Source organism: Heteronotia binoei, chromosome 21 (assembly GCF_032191835.1).
Source record: "Heteronotia binoei isolate CCM8104 ecotype False Entrance Well chromosome 21, APGP_CSIRO_Hbin_v1, whole genome shotgun sequence".
NCBI classification, from domain to species: Eukaryota; Metazoa; Chordata; class Lepidosauria; order Squamata; family Gekkonidae; genus Heteronotia; species Heteronotia binoei.
The window spans coordinates 91,504,616-91,526,429 of NC_083243.1; the positions used below are offsets into that span (position 1 = coordinate 91,504,616).

Sequence of the window (21,814 nt, forward strand, 5' to 3'; positions counted from 1 at the left end):
TGGAGACAGCCAGGTGGCTGAGAGTGACGATCGAGTGTCACAGTGAAAGGCCTGAATGGTCACAGAAATATTTACACTACTCTTAAGAACTAACAAGGTTGCTGAGGGAGAGATGTGGATCTGAGGGAGTCAGTAGGGCTGGGAGCCCTACTGAATTGTGGGAAAAATGAAAAGCACAAAACTTGAAACTGCTCCCTGGCCTGGATAGCCCAGGCAAGCCTGATCTTGTCAGATTTTGGAAGTTGAGCAGGGCCAACCCTGGCAAGTATTTGGATGGGAGACCTCCTTGAAATAACAAAATTGGGAGGACAGGCTCTATTCAGCAACCTCTCTGAATATCCTCCAGGCATAGTAGAGGTCAGTCACCAGAGGTTGACATGACTTCGAGGTGTGCATGTGATAAACAGGTTTCCCAGAAAAACTTTCTTGTCTCTAACTAACGTTAATATATTTGATTTTTCTTTAGATTTCATGTTATTACATTTATCCAGAGCTTTTTTTGAGCAGGAATGCATGGGAACGCAGTTCCGGCTGGCTTGGTGTCTGGGGGTGTGGCTAATAGGCAAATGAGTTCCTGCCAGGCTGTTCCTACAAAAAAGCAGCGCGAAACAATGGTGATGTCAGGGTGTGTGGCCTAATATGCAAATGAGTTCCTGCTGGGCTTTTTCCACCAAAAAATCCTTGCATTTATCAATAAAGGTATGTAATTTTAAACAGTTCAGCCTGGTCCAGACACATAAAAGCCAGAGGCTTTTCTTTTCTACATAAAATTTTACATAATTCTACATAATTTTTTTCATAAATAAATCCTGGTATGGAACAGAAGATAGATATGTCAGTGTGGATTGAACTGTATGTAAACATAGTCAGCCGTGACAATCAGACTAATTTCCTACTAACCTTATGCCGCTCTCACTCTCCTCTTCTCTATGGGGCTTCTCTTGGATTTCACACTATCTGCCCTGGGGCTGCAACTTGCTCTTTTTCGTGCATCAAACAAGATCCTCTAAAAACCAGTTTCTGTTTGCTGTGCGAAAAAGGCGAAGCCAGTTGCAGCCCCAAGGCAGATAGTGTGAAATCCGATGGAAGCCCTGAAGAGAAGAACATAAGAACATAAGAGAAGCCATGTTGGATCAGGCCAACGGCCCATCAAGTCCAACACTCTGTGTCACACAGTGGCAAAGAATTTTATATACACACATACACTGTGGCTAATAGCCACTGATGGACCTGTGCTCCATATTTTTATCTAAACCCCTCTTGAAGGTGGCTATACTTGTGGCCGCCACCACCTCCTGTGGCAGTGAATTCCACATGTTAATCACCCTTTGGGTGAAGAAGTACTTCCTTTTATCCGTTTTAACCTTTCTGCTCAGCAATTTCATCGAATGCCCACGAGAAGAGGAGCGTGAGAGCGGCGTAAGGCCAGTGGGAAATCGGTCTCAGTAATTTCTTGGATGATGATTGCTGGAAAAAACAGCTTCCATAATAAGGAGCACAGTGCGTGCGCGCACACACACACACAGAATTTTGGACCCTCCAAGATTGCTGGAGGGATTTGCAGGCAGGAGGTGCCAAACTCATTCTCAGGGGTCTCCAACTTTTGAAAAGGATTTCCATGCCATTTAAAAGGTTTCAAAAGATGGCCGGGGTTGGGGGGGGGAGGAGGGATCTCCTTGCTTCCAATCGGACAGTACTGAGAAGGCAATTCATTATGTCAACAGTTTGTGGATATTTGGACATCCTTGTCTTCTTTTGCCGACTGCAACATTGAGATTCTGACATACAAACTTCTAGTGCCAACAGTCAGAATAAGAGCCCCAGGTTCAAATCTTCCACTCTGCCATGGAAACTTAATGGAAGATCTTGGGCCAGTCGCCTTCTCTCAATCTGACCTACCTCAGGGTTCTTGAGAAGACAAAATGAGGGAGAGGAGAATGGTGTAAGCCACTTCCAGTCCTTGTTGGGATGAAAAGTAAATACTATTCCCGTAAATACTCAGAAAATGTGATTTTGCTTGTGCTGTTTATGATCCAAGGCTTTGATACAATGTTTCCAGTCCAGGGAACCATCTTCATCTGAGTTGTTTTAAGAAAAATTAAAAGCATTCGCATTCAGCTCCATCAGAGATTTCTCAAACATGGCAAAATTAATAGGAACATCCTGTAGAATCCTGCATTCTAGCACACTGGGTTTGAGGCAAACTGCTGGCAGGAAAGAGATAGACCAGTTTGGTTAAGATGCTTGTAGATCCCTTTGAGAAATTTGGGAAGCAGCCCTGAACACCCTTACTTCCTTCCTAAATCTAAGGAACTCTCCTTAGAGCTGCTTTGCGGGACTGTATCCAGCTCCACACGATCCCTGCTAACATTCAGTGCTCAGGTCTCCAGGTAAGCTATTTACCAGATCCAGGTAAGCTATTTTCCACAGCCCATACGCCGAGAAAGGCATGCACTGAAAACTTTCCCCACTAGATCCGGTCTTTAAACAGGCTTTGTTTTGGCTGGATTCCTTCTCGTGGGCCAAGGATCCATGTGAGAGATCTGACCCCTGCTCCAAGTGCCAGCCACCTGCACACCAGCTTGCCAGGGGCACCCAATCACTTGTCCACCACACCGCGATCCTATGCAGAGCTCCTCCAGTCTAAAGTCCATGGGAATCAATGGACCTTGACAACTTGAAGCCAGCATAGGAGTGTGCGGTCAGTGTGACCTTTCCAGAATTCATTAAAAGACTCTGAGACCCCCATCAGCAACAACCTATCCCTCCCAATCTCCAGCAATTTGTTTACAAGGATCCCCCCCCCCCCCCCCAGCAATCTTTATTCCAGATTGCCTGTGCAGGAGCAGGAAAAGAACTTGTTCCAAAACATGCAAGAAAGTTCCTAAAGTCCACTAAAGCAGGGGGATGACCCACCCTTGCCTGCCTTGCTCCCCTGCCAAAGTATTTTCCAAGGTAAGCCACTAGCACTGCCAGCAGACTCAGGCCAGCCTTGAAGGTGCATATGGTGGTGCACGGCTGGGCAGGGTGCATGGATAGAGGGAAGGCAGTGCACAGGAACCTCAAATGACAGCAGTGGCGGCAGCAGCACACACTCTTTCCGGCTGGCAGCAGTCACTCACAGACAGGTGCCTGCCTACCTTTGCCAGCCAGTGAGGAAAGCTGCGCCTTTTAAGGCTGGCTCTACAGGCTCTGATGCTGCTGCTGGCTCACTTTGCCGCTTTTGTGCAGGTGCAGCCCAGCATTGTGCAAGCGGGCCAGTAGCCAGTAGCAGTGTATGACTGTCACTTAGTCACATGGGATGCCCAATTTGGTGCCCCCCGAGGACTGGCGCCCTAGGCAATTGCCTATTTTGCCTAGTGGCAAGGCTGGCCCTGCAGGCAAGTCTGATCTTGTCAGTTTTTGGAAGTTAAGCAGGACTGACCCTGGCAAATACCTGGATGGGAGACCTCCAAGGAATACCAGGGCTGGGACGTAGAGGCAGGTAATAGAAGCCACCTCTTTAAATGTCCAAGTTCCCAGTAGGGGTTGCCAGAGTCAATCACAATTCCAGGCATACATATGCATGTACATGAAGGCAGAAACAATTTTTAAAACCCCCCTAAAACAAGCAATGAACACAGAAAATAAAAACTGAAAGTGATAATAAAAGAGATTTATTACCATTACTACAAACTATCCATAATTACCTTATTTCTAACTAGGGATGGCATGTAAAGATTCCACTGTTTCTCTGCATTATATTACCATAACCTTGAACCTTGCCTAAGCATAACTTCAGTACATCTGGTGGTATTCAAGTACTCATCATTGAATGCATTAGCTTATCTATAGGAGAAGGCAGGCTATTTGGTGTTCAACAGTGAAAACTGTAAACCTCTAAAGCTTTGAAAAGGATTAAACTCATCCTAAGCTTTCTGGAAATAACCAACTTTTAGCAATAAAAAGGTAAATAAAGCATTTTAAAAATCTAAGTCTAATTACTGTTGAAATTTTTGTATCCTCCACTGAAACACCTTTTATTAGCTATTAGTGAAGAGAAGACACTGACACATACAGACTTATTGATTTAGAAAATATTTGTTGCTCTAAGTCAGTACTATACAAACAGTAATACAGGTATGTTCAACTGGTTATTCAACTATCTTACTGAAGGAACAGGGAAAGACCTTATCTCAACTTTTGCTAATTTTCCTGCTGCCAGCTATTAGGGTTGCCAGACCCCTGGTCTGGCCAGGGGTTCCCTTGGTCTTTGGGGCTCCAATCCATTCCCCAACCCCGCTGGCTGGTTAGGGAAATCCCACCCCCAAACATGGATGTCATAGCACAATGACCCTGACATAGACAGGTTGCTTACCTGTAACTGTAGATCTTCGAGTGGTCATCTGTGCATTCACACTCATGGGATAGTGCGCCTGCGCCGATCCCCGAATCGGTAACTGAAAAGCCCGGGATTTTTTCGCGCTCGGCACCAATGGGCATGCGCAGGCGTCCCAATGCGCATGCCCACCGGCGCCCGGGCGGAGGATCTTGCCAGTTTCTTCCTGACCGCTGAAAGCCTCTTACTGGAGGGAGACCGTCAGCAGTGGGGAAGGAGGGCGGGTAGTGTGAATGCACAGATGACCACTCGAAGATCTACAGTTACAGGTAAGCAACCTGTCTATCTTCTTCGTGGTCTCTGTGCTTCACACTCATGGGAGACTAGCAAGCAAAGCATACCTGGAGGCGGGAAGACGGTCAACCTGAAGACACAGCTTGCAGCACCACAGCTCCCAACCGAGTCCTCTGCTGAGCATGCACGTCCAGCGCGTAGTGCTTCATGAAGGCATGCGGAGAAGACCAGGTAGCCGCCTTGCAGACATCAGAAAGGGACACACCTTTCAGGAACGCCACCGACGTGGCCATCGCCCTTGTGGAGTGTCCACGAACAGGTCCAGGTAAAGGCCTCTTAGCCAGCAAATAACAAAGTTTAATTGTCTCAGTAAGCCACTTGGAAAGTCTCTGAGACGAAATCTTGGACCCTAACTTGGGGGCAGAGTAGGAAACAAAAAGCTGGTTATCCTTACGAAAACCCCGTGAACGATCCAAATAAAACAGAAGGGCACGCTTGACGTCTAGTGCATGCAACCTACGTTCCTCATCCGAGGAAGGGCTAGGGTAAAACGTGGGTAACCAAACTTCTAAGTTCAGGTGAAATTGGGGAACCACCTTGGGGAGAAAAGTGATGTCTGGAGCTAAGGAGACCCCCGCTTCCCTGAAGGCAAGGTAGGGGTAGTCACAGCGCATCGCCGTGAGCTCCCCCGCACGACGTGCCGAGGTGATGGCAACTAAAAATGCAGTCTTCCAAGACAAAAGTTGTAAGGAACATGTTGCCATGGGCTCAAAGGGACGACGAGTCAACTTGTCCAGAACCAGAGTCAAGTCCCACAACTGTGGAGGGGATCTAGAAGGGGGGTGAAGGCGAAACAGCCCCTTCATAAACCTCTTGGAATGAGGGTGAGCAAAAACAGAGTAACCCTCTACTGAAACATGGAAAGCAGAGATAGCTGCCAAATAAACCTTGATGGAAGAGAATACCAGCCCCTCATCCACCAAGGCTAAAAGAAAGTCAAAAATTGCCGACAGCCCGACAGAGTCAGGAGGCGTAGGGGAGTCAGCCACAAAGTTACTAAACTTCTTCCACTTCCTCTCGTAAGAGGCACGAGTGGAAGGCTTCCTGCTGCTTTGGAGGACTTGCTGGACCCTGGTGGAAAACCCTACTGGTCGATGAACCACGCCGTCAGCTTCAGGTGAGGCACGTTGTGATGGAGTACGTGCCCGCCCTGGGCCGACAACAGGTCCGGATCTTTCGGGAACTGGTAAAAGACCCCCCCCCCCCGACTGCTGGAGCAGGATCGGGAACCAGCTCTGACGGGGCCACCACGGAGTCACCAGGATGCAACGTGGCTTCTCCTGCACTAGCTTGTGGACTACCCTCGTCAGCAGAGGCAAGGGTGGGAACATATAAAGGAACCAGCCCCCCCACGGAAGTAGGAGTCCGTCTCCCAGCGAGGCTGGATCCGCACCTCCCCTGGCACAGAACAAGGGGCACTTCTTGTTCTCCGCCGTGGCGAAGACGTCTAGCTGTGGGTACCCCCAACGCTGGAACACCGGCTCCAGGAACCGCCATTGCAGCTCCCATTCGTGTGGGAGAGCAGCACCCCTGCTGAGAGAGTCCGCCTGAATGTTGAGGACCCCCGGCAGATGTGTTGCCTTCGGAAAAATGTCCCACTGGAGGCACTCCGTCCAGAGATCCATCGCTAGCGAGCACAGCTGCGGGACACCGTCCCCCCCCTGTCTGTTTATATAACACAGGGCAGTGGTGTTGTCTGTAAGCAGTGCCACAGTCTTCCCTGCTAGCAGAGGGCGGAAGGAGCGAAGGGCGAAGTGAACTGCCAGCAGTTCCAAGTAATTTATATGGCACCGACTCAGTTCCGGAGGCCACTGGCCCCCCACACACAGATCTTCCAGGTGAGCTCCCCACCCCCACATGGAAGCATCAGTAGCGATATTCACGGTAGGGGTTGGTAGATGAAAGGGAGCCCCTTGACAGATGTTGCTCTCCGATCCCCACCATTGCAGAGATTGGATAGTCCCAAGGGGGATGGAAAACCTCTTTCGAGGCGAGTCTCTGAGAGGACGAAAATGGCGTAAGAACCATAGTTGCAGTCCTCTCATTCGCAGTCTTGCGAAACGTAGCACGCTTGTCGTCGCAGCCATCAGCCCCAGCATCCGCTGGAGCTGCTGAACCGTGCCCCACTGCCGCCTTCGAAGAAGCTGTACCAGATTGATGATGTCCTTTGCTCTCTGTGGAGGAAGGAATGCTCGGTGTCGATCTGTATCCAATAGGGCCCCTATGAATTGAACTGTCCTGGATGGAGTAAGATGGGACTTCTCCAGGTTGACCTGCAAACCCAGGGTGTCGAGCAGACGCAGAGTGATGGCAATGTGCATTGTTAAACTCTCCTTCGACTTCGCTACAAGAAGCCAGTCGTCGATGTATGGGAAGACAACAACTCCCTGAAGACGAAGGTGGGCAGCCACCACACTCATCAGCTTCGTGAACACCCGAGGAGCGGTAGACAGTCCAAACGGCAGGGCCCTGAACTGGAAATGCCGAGCACCCACTGCAAACCTTAGGAAACGCCTGAACGCAGGGTGGATGCTGACATGGAAGTAGGCATCCTTGAGGTCCAGGGTCGCCATCCAGTCTCCCTGATTGATGAGGGGCAGGATAGTTTGTAGGGTGGCCATTCTGAACTTCTGGTACAGAATGAATTTGTTCAGACTCCGAAGGTCCATGATAGGCCTCAAGCCCCCGTCCCGTTTGGGGACCAGGAAGTAGCAGGAGTAGAAGCCTCCTGTCCTGGCCTCCGGTGGAACTACCTCTATGGCTTGTTTCTGTAGGAGGTTGTTCACCTCCGCCAGCAGAGGTGGGGAAGGGGGAGTGGTAACTACCACGGACTGGTCTGGGGTCTGAACAAACTCTATTTTGTAGCCCTCTTTCACGATGGACAGCGCCCACCTGTCTGTGGAGATCAACTCCCAGGCAGGCAGGAAAGGGCGTAGGCGGATGGAAGAGCCAACAGTGGGAGCGATGACGCGTGCTTGTAGGAAGTCAAACCCCCTGCTTCTGGGGACGGGCCCCCTTAGACTTGCTGGAGGGCTGGGTCCCGTAACGGTTCCTGCCGTTACCAGGGTAGGAGGGTCGTTCAGGCTGTGCAGGCCGGGGACGCCATTGTTCAGGGGAGAACCTTTGGTAGGGTTTCTTGGTCCAGGGCTTAGGCCACTGCTTGGACCTAGAAGTTTTGGGAGTGGATTGGACGCCCAAGTTCTTAGAGGTCTTGACGCTCTTATCGAACTCTTGCAGCGCCGAGTCGGTTGTGGTGCTGAAGAGTCCATCACCCTCAAAAGGCAGGTCCTCAATGAAGGTTTTTGTGTCTTGGTGGAGTGCCGTGGACCGAAGTCAGGAGTGACGCCTAATGCAGACTGCAGAGGTGATCTGTTTGGCTGAGGCTTCCACCATGTGTTTCGCTGCAGCCAGTTGTTGTCTGGCCACAGCGATACCCTCTTTCTGCAGCTTGGTTGCAGCGGCCTTTTTGTCCTCGCCTAGAGAAGAGAGGAACGGGGCAAGTTGTTCCAGCACGGCATACTGATACCTAGCCATGCAGGCTGCATAATTAGATATTTTTATGCCGAGTGCCCCAGCTGAGTAGACCTTGCGGCCCATTCCGTCGATCTTCCTCCCTTCTTTGTCCGGTGGGGAGGAGTGAACCTTCCTTGCCTTCGAGGAGGAGGAGACCACCACTGAGTTCGGACGTGGGTGGGTAAACAAAAATTCGGCACCTGCCTCCTGGACCCTGTACATGTGGTCCAGGCGTTTAGAAGAGACCGGTGTCGAAGAAGGCTTCTTCCAGGGTTCTTTGACGGCCTGAAGAATCACCTTAGTAACTGGGAGGGCCACCGCAGTGGACGTGTTCCTCTGCATTATATCGAACACGTTGTCGTCCACTACGGGTTCAGGCTGGGTCACAGGCAGTCTGAGGGTGGCAGCAATACGTCTCACGAGGTCCCCATAGGACTTCAGATCCTCCGACGGCGAAATCGGGAGGTCCTCCGCCGTCTGGGAACCTGGTGAGGGCTCCAAGTCCTGAGCTTCACTATCCGACTCCGATGACGAAGAGTCACGTTGGGTGGAGTGTTCTGAGAGCCTCGGGGTCGACTCTCGCGGTGGCAGTTGAAGCGGTTGTAGTCTCCGAGGGGCTTCGACCGGAACTAGCTGTCGATCCGGAGGAACCGACGCCGACGCCTTCCGGGAACGATGCGAGACCTTCGACACCGAAGAGAACTCCGAAGCTTGCTCCCAGTCTTGGTAGTCCTCCGGGTACCAACGGTAGGATTCATACCGGGAGTAGGGAGGCTGCCACCGACGCTGCTCCCATGGTGGTATCGGGAAGCATTGCGGGGTAAAGGGTGGATCTCGCCTGAGTCGGGGCTTGAATGGCGGGTCTATGACCGGTGCCGAAGCATCCACTTCCGACGCCGAATCGCTGATCGACCGTCGACGTGAGCCCGAAGACGAAGACCGTTGGGTGAGGTCAATCTCCGGCTCCTGCTCCGACGCCGACAGGCGTTGCTGGGACGCTGGGCTTCGGCGCGGGGAAACCCGAATCGTTTTCGGTGGGTTTGCCGATGTCGATGCGCCCCCCAACTGGGAAGGAGTGCGGGGTCGCTTCCGCTTCTCCTTTGACTTCGCCTTTTTCAGAACTCGGGTCCCCGAGTCCTCAAGGCGTTTCTTAGCGGGCGTATCCACCGAGCCCTCGCGGGAACGTTTTGTGGAGCCACGCTCTTCCGGCAGTTCTACCATCGGGATCGGAGCAGCATCGGCCAATGCGAGCTCCTGTGCCGGGGTGTCAGTCGATTTCGGCGCCGATCCCTCCATCGGTCGATGAGGTCGAAGCGCCGATTTGGTCAACGCCGCCGATAATCGAGCCGCACGGTTCTTCCTGGTCTGTTTCGAGAACCGAAGACAGTGCGGGCACGACTCTACTCTGTGCGACTCTCCCAAACACAGCAGGCACAGAGAATGGCCGTCCGGAGGGGCAATCTTCTTCCCGCAAGCACGGCAGCGCTTGAAAACCCCCCAGCGACTTTCCATAAGCAGTCGCGCGAACACAACTTCTTTCTACTCAGAAACGCCTGAGAGAAAGGCGGGGGAAAAGCGAACGCGGAATACCCCAAGGGGCAGTCCGCCGGACAACGAAGAACGCTTTTTTTTTTTAAAACTAACTATCACTAACTAATACTAAAGACTAACTAACTAACTATTTACAAAGATAAACGGGCTAAAACGAGAGAAAAGTGCTCTCACCGACCGGAGAAACAGAAAGGGAACCTCTCTAGCGCAGCGGTCAGAAAGGAACTGGCGGGATCCTCCGCGCGGGCGCCGGTGGGCATGCGCATTGGGACGCCTGCGCATGCCCATTGGCGCCGAGCGCGAAAAAATCCCGGGCTTTTCAGTTACCGATTCGGGGATCGGCGCAGGCGCACTATCCCATGAGTGTGAAGCACAGAGACCACGAAGAAGATGAAGATGTTACTTGGAAGTGATGTCATCGCATTGCCGTCTGATCCCGCTGCCAGCAGCCAGGTAGGACCTGGCAACACTAGCTATGATTCATGAGCCTTTTTGCATCTAAAGTTGCCTGCATGGCTTTTCTCCATTCCCAGTCCCAATGGGAGACAAATCTTGGAGTTTATGTGATACCCATTCCCTGATTCTCACAGCTGTTAAACACACTATTTTTTTTTTTTTAAAAAAGCTTTGGTTAGTGAATACACATGTGGCTACTAGTTTAGGGATGGCTCTATGACCAGATCACTAGAGATAGATTGATGCATGTACTTTAGTTTAGGAGTTGAGAGCATATGTATCTGGGAACGGGATGAATCAGAGGGATGGGAAAACTGGAAACATTGTATCAAAGCCTTGGATCATAAACAGCACAAGCAAAATCACATTTGAGGAAAGTATCTTCTCCCCCCTCCCCTCCCACTGCAGCTTTCTGTGCCTGCAAAACTGTCTTCCTGCACTGTGTGTGTGTGGGGGGGGGGGAGCAAAGTAAGAGGCTCCAGCAGCAGGAATAGGCATAAATTGCCTCCCTTTCTTCACAAACTCTGTTCTGTCTAAGGAACTGCTGTTGCACTAATGAAATGGCATCTCAGAAACCAAGCCATGGTTTATTCTGGATCTTGAACACCTAAAGGTCAGTCTTGGCAACTTCAGTTGAAATGATCTCAAATAAAAGGGGTGGAAAAGACCTCACTTGAAGGCCTAACTACACATTACAAAGTCCTCCTGCTTGTCTACCCCAGTCCTCTTGACTAGTTTGAGAGCCAGTCTGGTGTAGTGGTTAAGAGTGCGGACTCTTATCTTGGAGAACCAGGTTTGATTCCCCACTCCTCCACTTGCAGCCCATCAGTACATGTAAATTTCCTCAACTGAGCCATTTTAGGTTCCCTTCTCCCCATGAACTATGGTTCCAACTTGCATGACCCTGGAAATCAAGTTCTAAGTGCTAAATTTCCAGACATGCTTCAGTGATAGAACTGTGGTGGACATGAGGAGGCACAAGGACTTTGTAATGTTCCCTGAGATCTTGGAGAGCTATTGCAAATAGATTAGTTGGCACTAGATTGGCTGAAACATTACATTTAAGTACACGGAAGCCTAATATGTTAATAAATTGAGTAACAAGTGTACACTGGCTGTGGAGATGGGTAAAGCCGTTACCAGGACTAAAATGAATGAGAGCAACTGGTGTAACCTATACTGAAATAAATCTGGCCATATAATGAAAAGTTAAAAAGGTAAAAAGGTGAAGATAGTCCCCTGTGCAAGCACCAGTCGTTTCTGACTCTGGGGTGACATCATTTTCATGGCAGACTTTTTACGGGGTTTGCCATAGCCTTCCCTAGTATCTACACTTTATCCCCAACAAGCTGGGTACTCCTTTTACCAACCTTAGAAGGCTGGAAGGCTGAGTCACCTTGAGCTGGCTACCTGAACCCAGCTTCCACCGGGATCGAACTCAGGTCATGAGCAGAGCTTGGACTGCAGTACTGCAGCTTACCACTCTGTGCCACAGGGTTCCTTAAATGAAAAATTAGAGTCATACAAATAAATTATGGTTCTTGGTTGCAAGAAATTAATACTTACGATTCATTTTCTATTTTAACTTCTTAGTATAATTTTAATCCTCTGAAAACAGTATGTTTTCTATTTCATTTTAGGTTATGTAAACTAGCCTGAAAAGCATTTTGCTTTAACCTCACATGTTTTCTCCTGCAGGTAGCTATTTCAAACCACCTCTTTGTTAATTGCTAACATTAAGGTCAGATAAACCAAAGAAACATTAATATTGCATTTAAATTCAACATCAAAAATCTGCATGTTTCCTTCTTGGGGGCTTCTACCCAGAGAAATTAAGGCACAGACCAAGAATTGAGCTTATAGTCTAATTTATCTTGTTGAGTCTTAAGTTTAATAAATTTCCAAGCTTTCTTTGAATAATAGTAATATCCTGAAATATGCCTCAATTTATTTTGGTAAGGAAAAGAAGGAAATAATTTTTTAGTAAAATTTACAGTACAATCCTAAGGCGGGGGAGTGCTAACTATAACTATCCATTAGTTCAGAGTTATGCTGGTGTAAGTCAGAGTTATATACATGCTGACTACAGGCATAAAAAATCATCTCCCTCCCCTGTGGTGGCCAAATCCCCTCCGCAGGACCCAGTCATGCCCCCACCCCCTGGCTTACAAAAACTCCAGGCAGGTCGCTCCCAAACTCACTATGTAGGACATGTGGTATGAAATTCTATCTTGGAACTCCCTGTCATACAGACTTAGTACAAGTGGCGTGACACTTTGGTCATGGAAAAAGAACAGAAGAGTCACTTAGCACTACTGGGGAGAACGAAGTCCTTACTGTGTGGCTAACATGTCTCACTACAGAACCCTAACAGCTACCTTATCTCTGAAGGCTCGGCCCAAATGGTGAAAGAACCGATCCATCAGAATGCTATCAAATGCTTCAGGATACAGACTGGCAGTGGCATTCCAATAAGAGATTCCATATAAAATATCAATTTGGAAGGCCAGGATATGAAATACAGCACTACAACACTACTGAACCCAGTATAAAAGACAGTCCCCTCAAGAAGGGTTCTTCCCGAAATGAAATGGACTGGTTCTTTTTATGATTCGTTGGACTTTAATTAATTTTGTATTGTTTGGACAGTAGGAGTGTTGTGCACAAGATGTTTTTTTGTCTGTACCATTGAGATATTTACAAGAGGATATGTTTTGGAAAAGACTGAATACATACTGAATACAATTGTATATATTTTTCTACATGGAGTGAGAGTGTCATTTCACTGGTTCTGACTCCATGACAGCAACTCTATGCCTCTCCTTCCCCCACCCCTCCCCTTTAAGGCTGCCCAATAACACATCCGAGGGAGGGCTCTGACCCAGGAATCCCCAAGCTTCGGTGGTTGCAGTTGATCGTTCAGATGAAACTGGTCCCCCATCATGGTCATTTGTCAAACATAGCAGAAGTCTGGCACCACTTCCAAGGATGACCTCACACCTTGGCCCACCACTCACCTTGCTGGCTGCTGCGTGAAGGGGGGATGGGTCTGTGGGTGCTCTGGGTGAATGTGTGCCTGCTCTAAGGGGGCCCCTGTCATCTTGGCAACAAACATCTAGAAGGGCTATTACTGTGGATGCATGGGATCAGTCAATAGCTGGGTGGGGAGCCAATGCAGCAGGCAGGCTCAATGACTTTGGAGGGAATCACGGGAATGGGGAGGGCACTAGTGGGGGAGGCAAGCAGTTTCCTCAGGCTCTAAGTGCTGTAGCAGGGGACTCAGAGTCCTTACTGGGGTCCTGGGCATTGGGCCTATGGCTGGCAAAGCCCATCTGCCCTACCTTCTCTTCCATGTGGATGGTAACTGAGCAAGAGTGGCTGGAGATCTGCCAGAAGGGGAGGGATGCTGGAGTTATGAGTGCATGGAAGGGCTGGTGGCTGTCATGAGGGACACTGAGGCAGTCAGGAGTTTCCAGCTCAACATTTGGAAAAACTTTCTGAGCATTAGAGCAGTTCCTCAATGGAACAGTCTTCCTCAGAAGGTGGTGGGCTCCTCCTTCTTTGGAGGTTTTTATACAGAGGCTGGATGGCCAACTGACAGTAATGCAGATCCTGTGAATTTAGGGGAAGGTATTTGTGAATTTCCTGCATTGTGCAGGGTGTTGGACTAGAGGACCCTGGAGGTCCCTTTCAACTCTATGATTCTATGTTGTTACTGAGAGATGTAGTAAAATGAATGACAGGAATGGCCGCTGGGAACAACGGGATATAATGGAATCCCATTGGATATAATGAAAGCCAGGAATGTCAATTGACTTGCATGGGATCCACTGAAATACATTACTATACACAAAAGTTACTATGAATGAGAATGGATTTAGAATGATAGTCTCTTGGAAGGGACAGATTGCTCTGGGACTGGAATGACAGCATCCAGAGTGGACTTACGGCCCCTCAATGCTGAAGGCAGTGCTTTGGAAAAGCAATGACAGCGTTCTGCAGTGGAATGATGGTTGTTCCTGTCTCAAAATACTTCTGTTTCATTAAGGAGGCTGTTAGTGATGCTGCATGCCCCCACAGCAAAACCACAACAGTGGCCTCCCTTCCGCTCCACCACCAGGAGTGCGCCCAGGGGTGCCCTTGGCAGAGTGTTGGCTTGTCAGGATGCACCCCTGCTGGTGAGCAGCAGAGTTCCTGGCTGGGCACAGTCACCTTGTCATTTCCCTGTGCCCCTTTCTTGGCGACTGCACCCTTTGGGTCATGGATTCGTCTTGGGTTGCTGTTGGTGAGAGACTGCTGCAGCCTTTGCCTACCCTGTCAGCTGCAATGTTACTGTTAGGCAGGGTTCTGTTCCTTTAAAAGAATGGAGTGTGTGCTGTGGACAAGGCCCTGCAGTCCATGGCCCCTCCCCTTCCTGCCCCTTGGCTGTGATGTGCACAGGCCTGGGTTCCCAGTGCTGCTGCCCCTTATTGCTTCTGTTTGCCCTGTTCCTCACAGCTTTGCCACTGCACCTTGTGAGCTGTTTGGGTCACAATGGCGTGGTTGCTGTGGATGATGGCATGGTTGTAGCCTGTACAGCCCAGCTTCTTGCTCTTTTCCCTGCCTTCTTGTCTCTGCCAGAACCCTATGCCAGCACTTGACCACTGTGGTGTGGGCATCCCTTAGGATTGCACTGTCCATAATTCAAGGAATTTTCTTATGAAGCTTAATTTATGCTAATCAGCAGGGCTCTTTTTCTAGCAGGAGCTCCTCTGCATATTAGGCCATGACTCCTGATGTAGCCAATCCTCCTGGAGCTTACAGTAGGCCCTGTACTAAGAGCCCTCTAAGCTCTTGGAGGATTGGCTACATCAGGGGTGTGTGACCTAATATGCAGAAGAGCTCCTGCTAGAAAAAGAGCCCTGCTAATCAGCAGCACCTCTGGTCTGCTCTAGTCATGGCATGCAGTTCATAATACATGCTGAAAATGTCAATAATTTAAACAAAGTGCTGAATAATTAATATTAAAAAATAAGAAGAAAATTAATCATTGCATATGTATAATAATTTTAAGAACCAGAATTGGTTGAGATGGAACTATGTTGTTGGCCATTTGCTCTGTTAACCATAGCAATAATAATTATGCCAGCAAAACAAGAATTTATTTGCAGAAAGGAACGATTTTTTACTGGCCTTGCTACTTGTCTAATTTTGCTAGAAAATACTATATTGAGTTTTATATGAAACCGAATGGATCATCTGCATAAGTAAATCAATGTGAAATAATATCTAAGCTACTGACTAATATTCTCAAAGGTTGGCATTAAAACTTTCTTTCTATATAATTTAGAGTTTCCAAATAAGAGGCAGCAAGTATCCAAGTTAGAGCAAAACTGTTTGGCTTGGAAGTCCTTTGGAGATATTAATACCATACAGAGGGAGGGAAGTGCCACAACCTAGAGAGCTTCAGACACTTTTGTGGAAAGCATACTGTTAGTCTACCTCTCACATTCAGGAGCAGGCTTACCTGCACTTCTCTAGGTAAATAAAGCATTGCTAGGGTCCACATTTTCATACACATATAATAGAGAACAGGTAAGCACCTTCAGACATAAGACGTTTTAGTATAGATAAGTATACTTATTATAGATTTGCTGTTCTACATAATTTAATACAAGACCTTTCATATATTGTTCCTTGTATCACAGTGTTGCTTGGGTAGCAATATGTATACAAACTATTCTTTACCCATTTATCACTTTTAACACACTAATCTTGCATGAAATCTAAACTTGAGCAGCAGAAACCATTTCTCATTTAGACAGATTGCAACCCATCCCCCACTGTGAGTGCTGACTGGGCTGTTTACTTACTTTTGGTGTTGGACAGGAAGCAGTGGAGAGGCGAGAAGTGGCCTGGGCACGAGGAGATTCAGAAGGGGTAGTGCTGAGTGAGGCCGTGTCTCGTGGAAGCACTTGAACACCACGAGATATGATGGAATCTGGAATCTAAACATGAAAATAGATTCAGTACATTTCTCTAAAACCATGATGAATAATAAAATCTCTCAATACCCAGACATCTGTATTCAAAAGAACCTGGAACACTGGTTTTCCATACCCCTGCTTTACAGTTCTTCTGGCAATAATACCAACAAGCCACTCCCAATCCATCCAGTAAGCTTTTAATTAGAAATTAATCTGAGATTTCTTATGGGACAATATCTTTTAGGTGCTAGCCTGGTAACGCCACCTCCCACAAACAGGCCAAGCATTGTGTTCATGTGAGGACAGCATAAGCCACAGCCTCCTGGTACCATGCCCTGTCATGTGACAGGAAAAGTTTCCAGAAAAGTTTTGCAGGCAAATTGAGCTGTTAGCACATTCTTTTGTTTTACAGGGGAATCTTTAATTACCATGAAATAGTGAGCTAAATTGTATCTGGGCTATTTATAGAAAAGGATTTTTAAAAATATCTGGCTGTCCAAGTATGGTATTGAAAAGTAAGTCCATTATACTCATTTCCTTAATTTTCCTTAAGAATATTGAAAACCTCTCTATCATTTTCTTCATTGTGTTTATTTGATTCTTTATCTGTTTAGCCTTAATATTTTGTGGATATTATACTAATATTTCACTTTCAATTAAAACAGATATATGCACATTGCAATTACCAATCTTTCTTAGATTTATCATCAATGCATGATGCTACTTTTAATTAATAAACTATCAGGCATAAAACTCAGAAAGTGAATAACTTCAGCACTGCATTTGCTAACAGAGTCTAAAAATAAAATAAATAACAGAGAAAGAAATAGGCTTAATGAAATTAACTGAGAAGAAGACTGAAAGGAAAATACTTGAAAATAATAATCTATTCTATGTGTTTATTTTGGAAGAATGACTCTGACAAGTGTACTGAAGAAGTTGATCAATTCCCTTTCCACTTCATCTTCCTCCTCATGCTTCTGATAGCTATATCCCAGGAGCACTAAATTTACAGGTCACAATGCCTTTTCCAAGCAAATAGAAAATAAATGGCAGTAACAAATCGGGGAGAAAGCCTGAGGATTTACAAATTGTGAAGGCGTTCAGGTGATAAAGTGAGATACCATTCAGAAGATTAAAGGAGACTGGGAAAGTTAAAATAATGTGGAGAATACCTGGCACAGTTCAGTATGGATTCAAAGGAAGGAGCTTCTCAGCACCATTTTAGAGCTGAACTTGGCCATTTAAAAATGCTGTGAGAGCCAGGCCTGCAAGAATGGCAGGTCCATGCGGTCTTGTCCCCACCCCTAGCAGCTTTTAAAATGCCAAATACACTTGGCTCTTTAAAAAGTGTGTTTGTGTATGGGGGGGGGGGGCAAGATCACCTGGTCTCACTGCCCTACAGGTCCAATTGTGGCATTTTAAAATAACTGAGTCCAGCTCTAAAATAGCATAGTCTGTTGAGTCTCTCTTTATATAAACTACTACTGAGGCTGGCGCCATGGATTCTGACACCCAAGGCCCTGCTCTCACCAGACCTGGGAGGGCGAAAGCGGTGAGGTGGCACCTGGGCGCTTCTGAAGCTGCTTTCCCTTGAAAGGAAGTTGAAAGCAGCAGGGTGGCACCTGCACTCTGTGGAGCCTACCTTAGGCAAGCTCCAAGGAGCACACGTGCTTCTTCTGCCTTCCCAGGTCTGCACAGACCGGGGAAGGTGAGAGCAGCACAGCAGTGTAGTGGGAGGGGGCACCCGCCTACCTGGCCTACTCCTACACACCAGCCCTGACTGAGAAATTATATTGAAGCAACTGGAATAAATTTATCCTCTGATGTACTATCCACATCCTCAAACTTACACCCACAGTTGCATCAGTTTGGTTTGTTTTGTCAGAGACAACCCACTCTGGTCAGGACCTCCTCCCCCTTGTACGAGGACATTTTTGCTTGCACAAGAGGGGTGATTTTCAGCAATTTCCTCCCCCCCCCCCACAATAGCTGTCTATATTTAGGGGCTCCCATTCCTCAGGAGCAGCTTTACGGGGCTGCAGCAAGATGGGCAGCAAGAAGTTGCATTCTGTTATGTGGATTTCTGAATCCAAGCCATTTCTTTTCCTTAATTCTGTGACATAAAGATCTTAATTTTGCAGATGCAGTTGCCTGAGAACATTTTGTATAATTAAATCATCTAACAACCTAAATACTTGAAGAATAGTCAACTATGAAATTGATCCACAAAACAACAATTGCACAAGACTTCATGCTTTTATGAAGATGAAGGACAAATGTATCCCTTTGTTACTGTTGTCGAATGATTGATTGATACTTCAGCCCAGCAGTTCCCTGAATAGGTAGGCTAGCAACAGAGGTGAGAACTTTTCATATATCTGATTCCTACATGTAGTGATTAATACAGAAATTGAGCCACCTTACTATTTGATTTGCTAGGTTAAGGTGGGCTGGGGAGAACAGAAGAAGAATATTATTGAATAACCCTCTTACTCAGTCCAACTCTAGTGGCTTTCCAATCTAGTCTGTTTTACTTCTAGTATATGCATTGAAAATCCACAGGTGACATGCTTTGCCAGTTGATGGACCACTTTATGGAGTTTGAGGACTGTGTGGTGGACTTAGTCTATTTTTCTGCAAAAAAACAGATCACCTCTGTGGTCTCCCAGCGTTACTGGCTATCTGAATGGATGGTCACATTTGCTGATAGGATGAAGTTAGGGGCAAGAGAGAGAGAGAGAGAGAGAGAGAGAGACAGATGTAGGAAATTGTAGATCCAGAAAGAAACAGATTGCTTACCTGTAACTGATGATCTTTGAGTGGTCATCTGTGCATTCACACTCTTGGGATCTATGGCGCCTGCATCGACTCCAACTGGTACCTCTAAAGCTCCAACAGAGGGATTTTTGTGCCCGATTCTCTCAACATGACCAGGAACTCCACTGCATATGATTAATTAAGGGACACCAAGATCTCACCAGTTCCTTCTGACCGCTGATGAACATAATTAATACTGCGACTGGGCTGACAGCAGAGGGGAAGAAAGGCCGGGTGGTGTGAATGCACTGATGACTACTCGAAGATCATCAGTTACAGGTAAGCAACTAGTTTATCTTCTACATGGTCTTGGTGCTTCACACACTTGGGAGAATAGCAAGCTGTGGCCTACCTGAAGGAGGGAACTGTCAGTCATAAAGCAGCAGTCTGCAGAACCGAGCATCCAACCATCATCCACTTCCTCTCACAGATGTTGAGCATGTAATGCCTGGCGAAGGTGTTGGGAGTCGCCTGCATTGCAGCACTGCGGATGTCCTGTAGAGGGAACCTTTGAGAAAGGCAGTGGAAGTCACCAGTACTCTGGTAGAATGTGCCCTTAAGTGTCCTGGCAGGGGCTTTGTGGCCTGCAAATAGTACAGCTTGATGGTCACTTGGAGAGTTGTTGAGAGGAGACCTTAGAGCCCTTAGAAGGTCCAGAGTAGGTAACAAAAAGGTGAGTGGTTGAATGGAAGTCTTTAGTTCTCTCCAGATAGAAAAGTAAAGCTCTTTTAACTTCCAGCACACGAAGAGAGTGTTCCTCTGGAGTTTGAGGATTCGGCAAAAAAGCTGGGAGCATAGTTTCCATGTGAACATGAAAGGCGGAGGCCACCTTCAGGAGGAACTTAATGTCTGGGTAAAAGGCTACCCCCTTGACTATGAAATCTCAGATAAGGCAGGTCAGAGCATAATGCTCAAAGTTCATTGATGCTTTTGGCCAAAGTGATCACAATAAAAAAGGCCATTTTCCAGGATAGCGGATGTATGGGGCAGGCTGCCAGAGGTTCAGAGGGTTTCTTCATGAATCCCTGTAGAATAAAGTGCAGGTTCCAGGCTGGGGTTGGTTCCCTGGTGGGTGGATGCAGGTGCAGCAACCCTTTTAGAAAATGTTTAGAATGAGTGTGAGAACACGATGAACCATCGATCAGGGCGTGATGAGCTGAGATGGATGCTAGAGGACCCGAATACAGGAATGGTTAACGCCTTTATCCACCAGCTGAAGAAGTTTTTTAAAAAATAGTTGGCAACCCTACTCCATCAGGAGAGACCGAGGGGTGGGAAGCAAAGGAGACAAACTTCTGCCACTTGTAGTCATAAGATTTCCATGTTGCAGATTTCCTGGAATCGTATAGAACATCATGGACTCTAGTGGAGAAGGGAGTAATCAATCCTCCACACAGTGAGTTTCAGGTATAGGACATTGTGGCGAACTACCTAGCCCCCTTGAGCTAAAAGGAGGTGATTAGAATACACCTCAGTTTTTCTCTCTGTATCCTCATGATTACCATGGTGAGAAGTGGAATCAGTGGGAAGAGGAAGCAATGAGACCATGTGAGGAGTAGGCTATCCCCTATCAACAATGGGTCCCATCTCCCTCTGGAACAGAAGTCTTGTTCTCTCTCATGGCAAATACATATAAGTGATGGGTTCCGCACTCCCAAAATAAAGGAGCCAGGTAGTGTAGATTCAGCTCCCATTCATGCAGGACAGTACCTCCTCTCCTCAGGAGGCCTGCTTGAGTATTCTGGATTCCTGGTAGGTGTGTAGCAATCAAAAACATTCCTTGAGACAAACACAGTTCCCACAGTTCTATTGCCAGATTGCACATCCTCCTGGAGACAGTCCCTCCTTGGCAATTTATCTAACTCAGTGCTGTGGTGTTGTCTGTAAGAACTGAGATCAGTTTCCCTCAAAAGATGGGGTGGAAAGATCAGAGAGCATAAAGAATGCCTAATAGTTCCAGATAGTTTATGTAGGGACAGGCACACCCAGAGTCCCAACAAGCACCCTCTTAGATGTGCTCCCCATCCCAACAGGGAAGCATGCGTGCTGAGAATCTCTGCAGGAACAGGGGTCCTGAAGGGGGCACCTACCAGGAGGTTGGTCTGGTCTTCCCACCAAGTCAGGGACTGTGATAATTCCAAAGGTAAGGTGAGAGCATGTGATGGAGGGCATATAGAAGGCCAAAAACTTCTCAGAAACCAGAGCTGCAATGGGAACATCTGCAGCTTTTCATGATGATGGCCGTGGTAGTAGCTGCCATGAGCCCTATAAGTCTTTGGATGGAATGTACCGAACTTTGTCCCTGTTCCTTCACGTGCATTATTAGAGAGATTATGATCTGAACCCTCTGGGGTAGAAGATAACCTCTGCAGGCTGCAGAGTCTATGGTGGCCCCTATGAACTTTAGAACTAAGTTGGATTTCTTTAAATTTACACAGAAACCAAGGTCTTTCAGAGCAGACAGTCTGAGAGATCTGACAAATGAGTTGGCTTTGTGAGTCGGCTACCAGTAACATCGTTGATATAAGGAAAAACTACAATGCCTTGCAGATGAAGGTGGGTGGTAACCATCACAATCCTTTTGGTGAAGATCTTTGGGACTGTGGAGATCCCAAACAGGAGTGCTATATACTGGTAGTGGTCAACACCTACTATAAATCTGAAGTACTGCCTGTGGCATGGTCTTATCATTAGATAGAAGTACGCATCCTGCAAGTCTATCATGGCCATCCAAGCTTCTTCTTTCAGCAGTGGGAGAATGTGGATCATTTTGAATGATCCACATTTTGAATTGTCATTTTGAATTTGTGACAGATGATATGACAATTTAATGTAT

The 21,814-nt window shown here is 47.4% G+C and overlaps 1 protein-coding gene across 16 annotated transcripts in view; it reads right to left on the reverse strand.

The window, feature by feature from the left end:
• Positions 1-21,814, reverse strand: part of LOC132589015 (gephyrin) — a 680,040-nt gene that overhangs the window by 191,716 nt on the left and 466,510 nt on the right. For all 16 annotated transcript variants that reach the window (XM_060261532.1, XM_060261538.1, XM_060261529.1 and 13 more), the window contains one exon: positions 16,045-16,179. In XM_060261532.1, the coding sequence (XP_060117515.1) occupies positions 16,045-16,179 (135 nt within the window). The remainder of the gene's footprint in view (positions 1-16,044; positions 16,180-21,814) is intronic.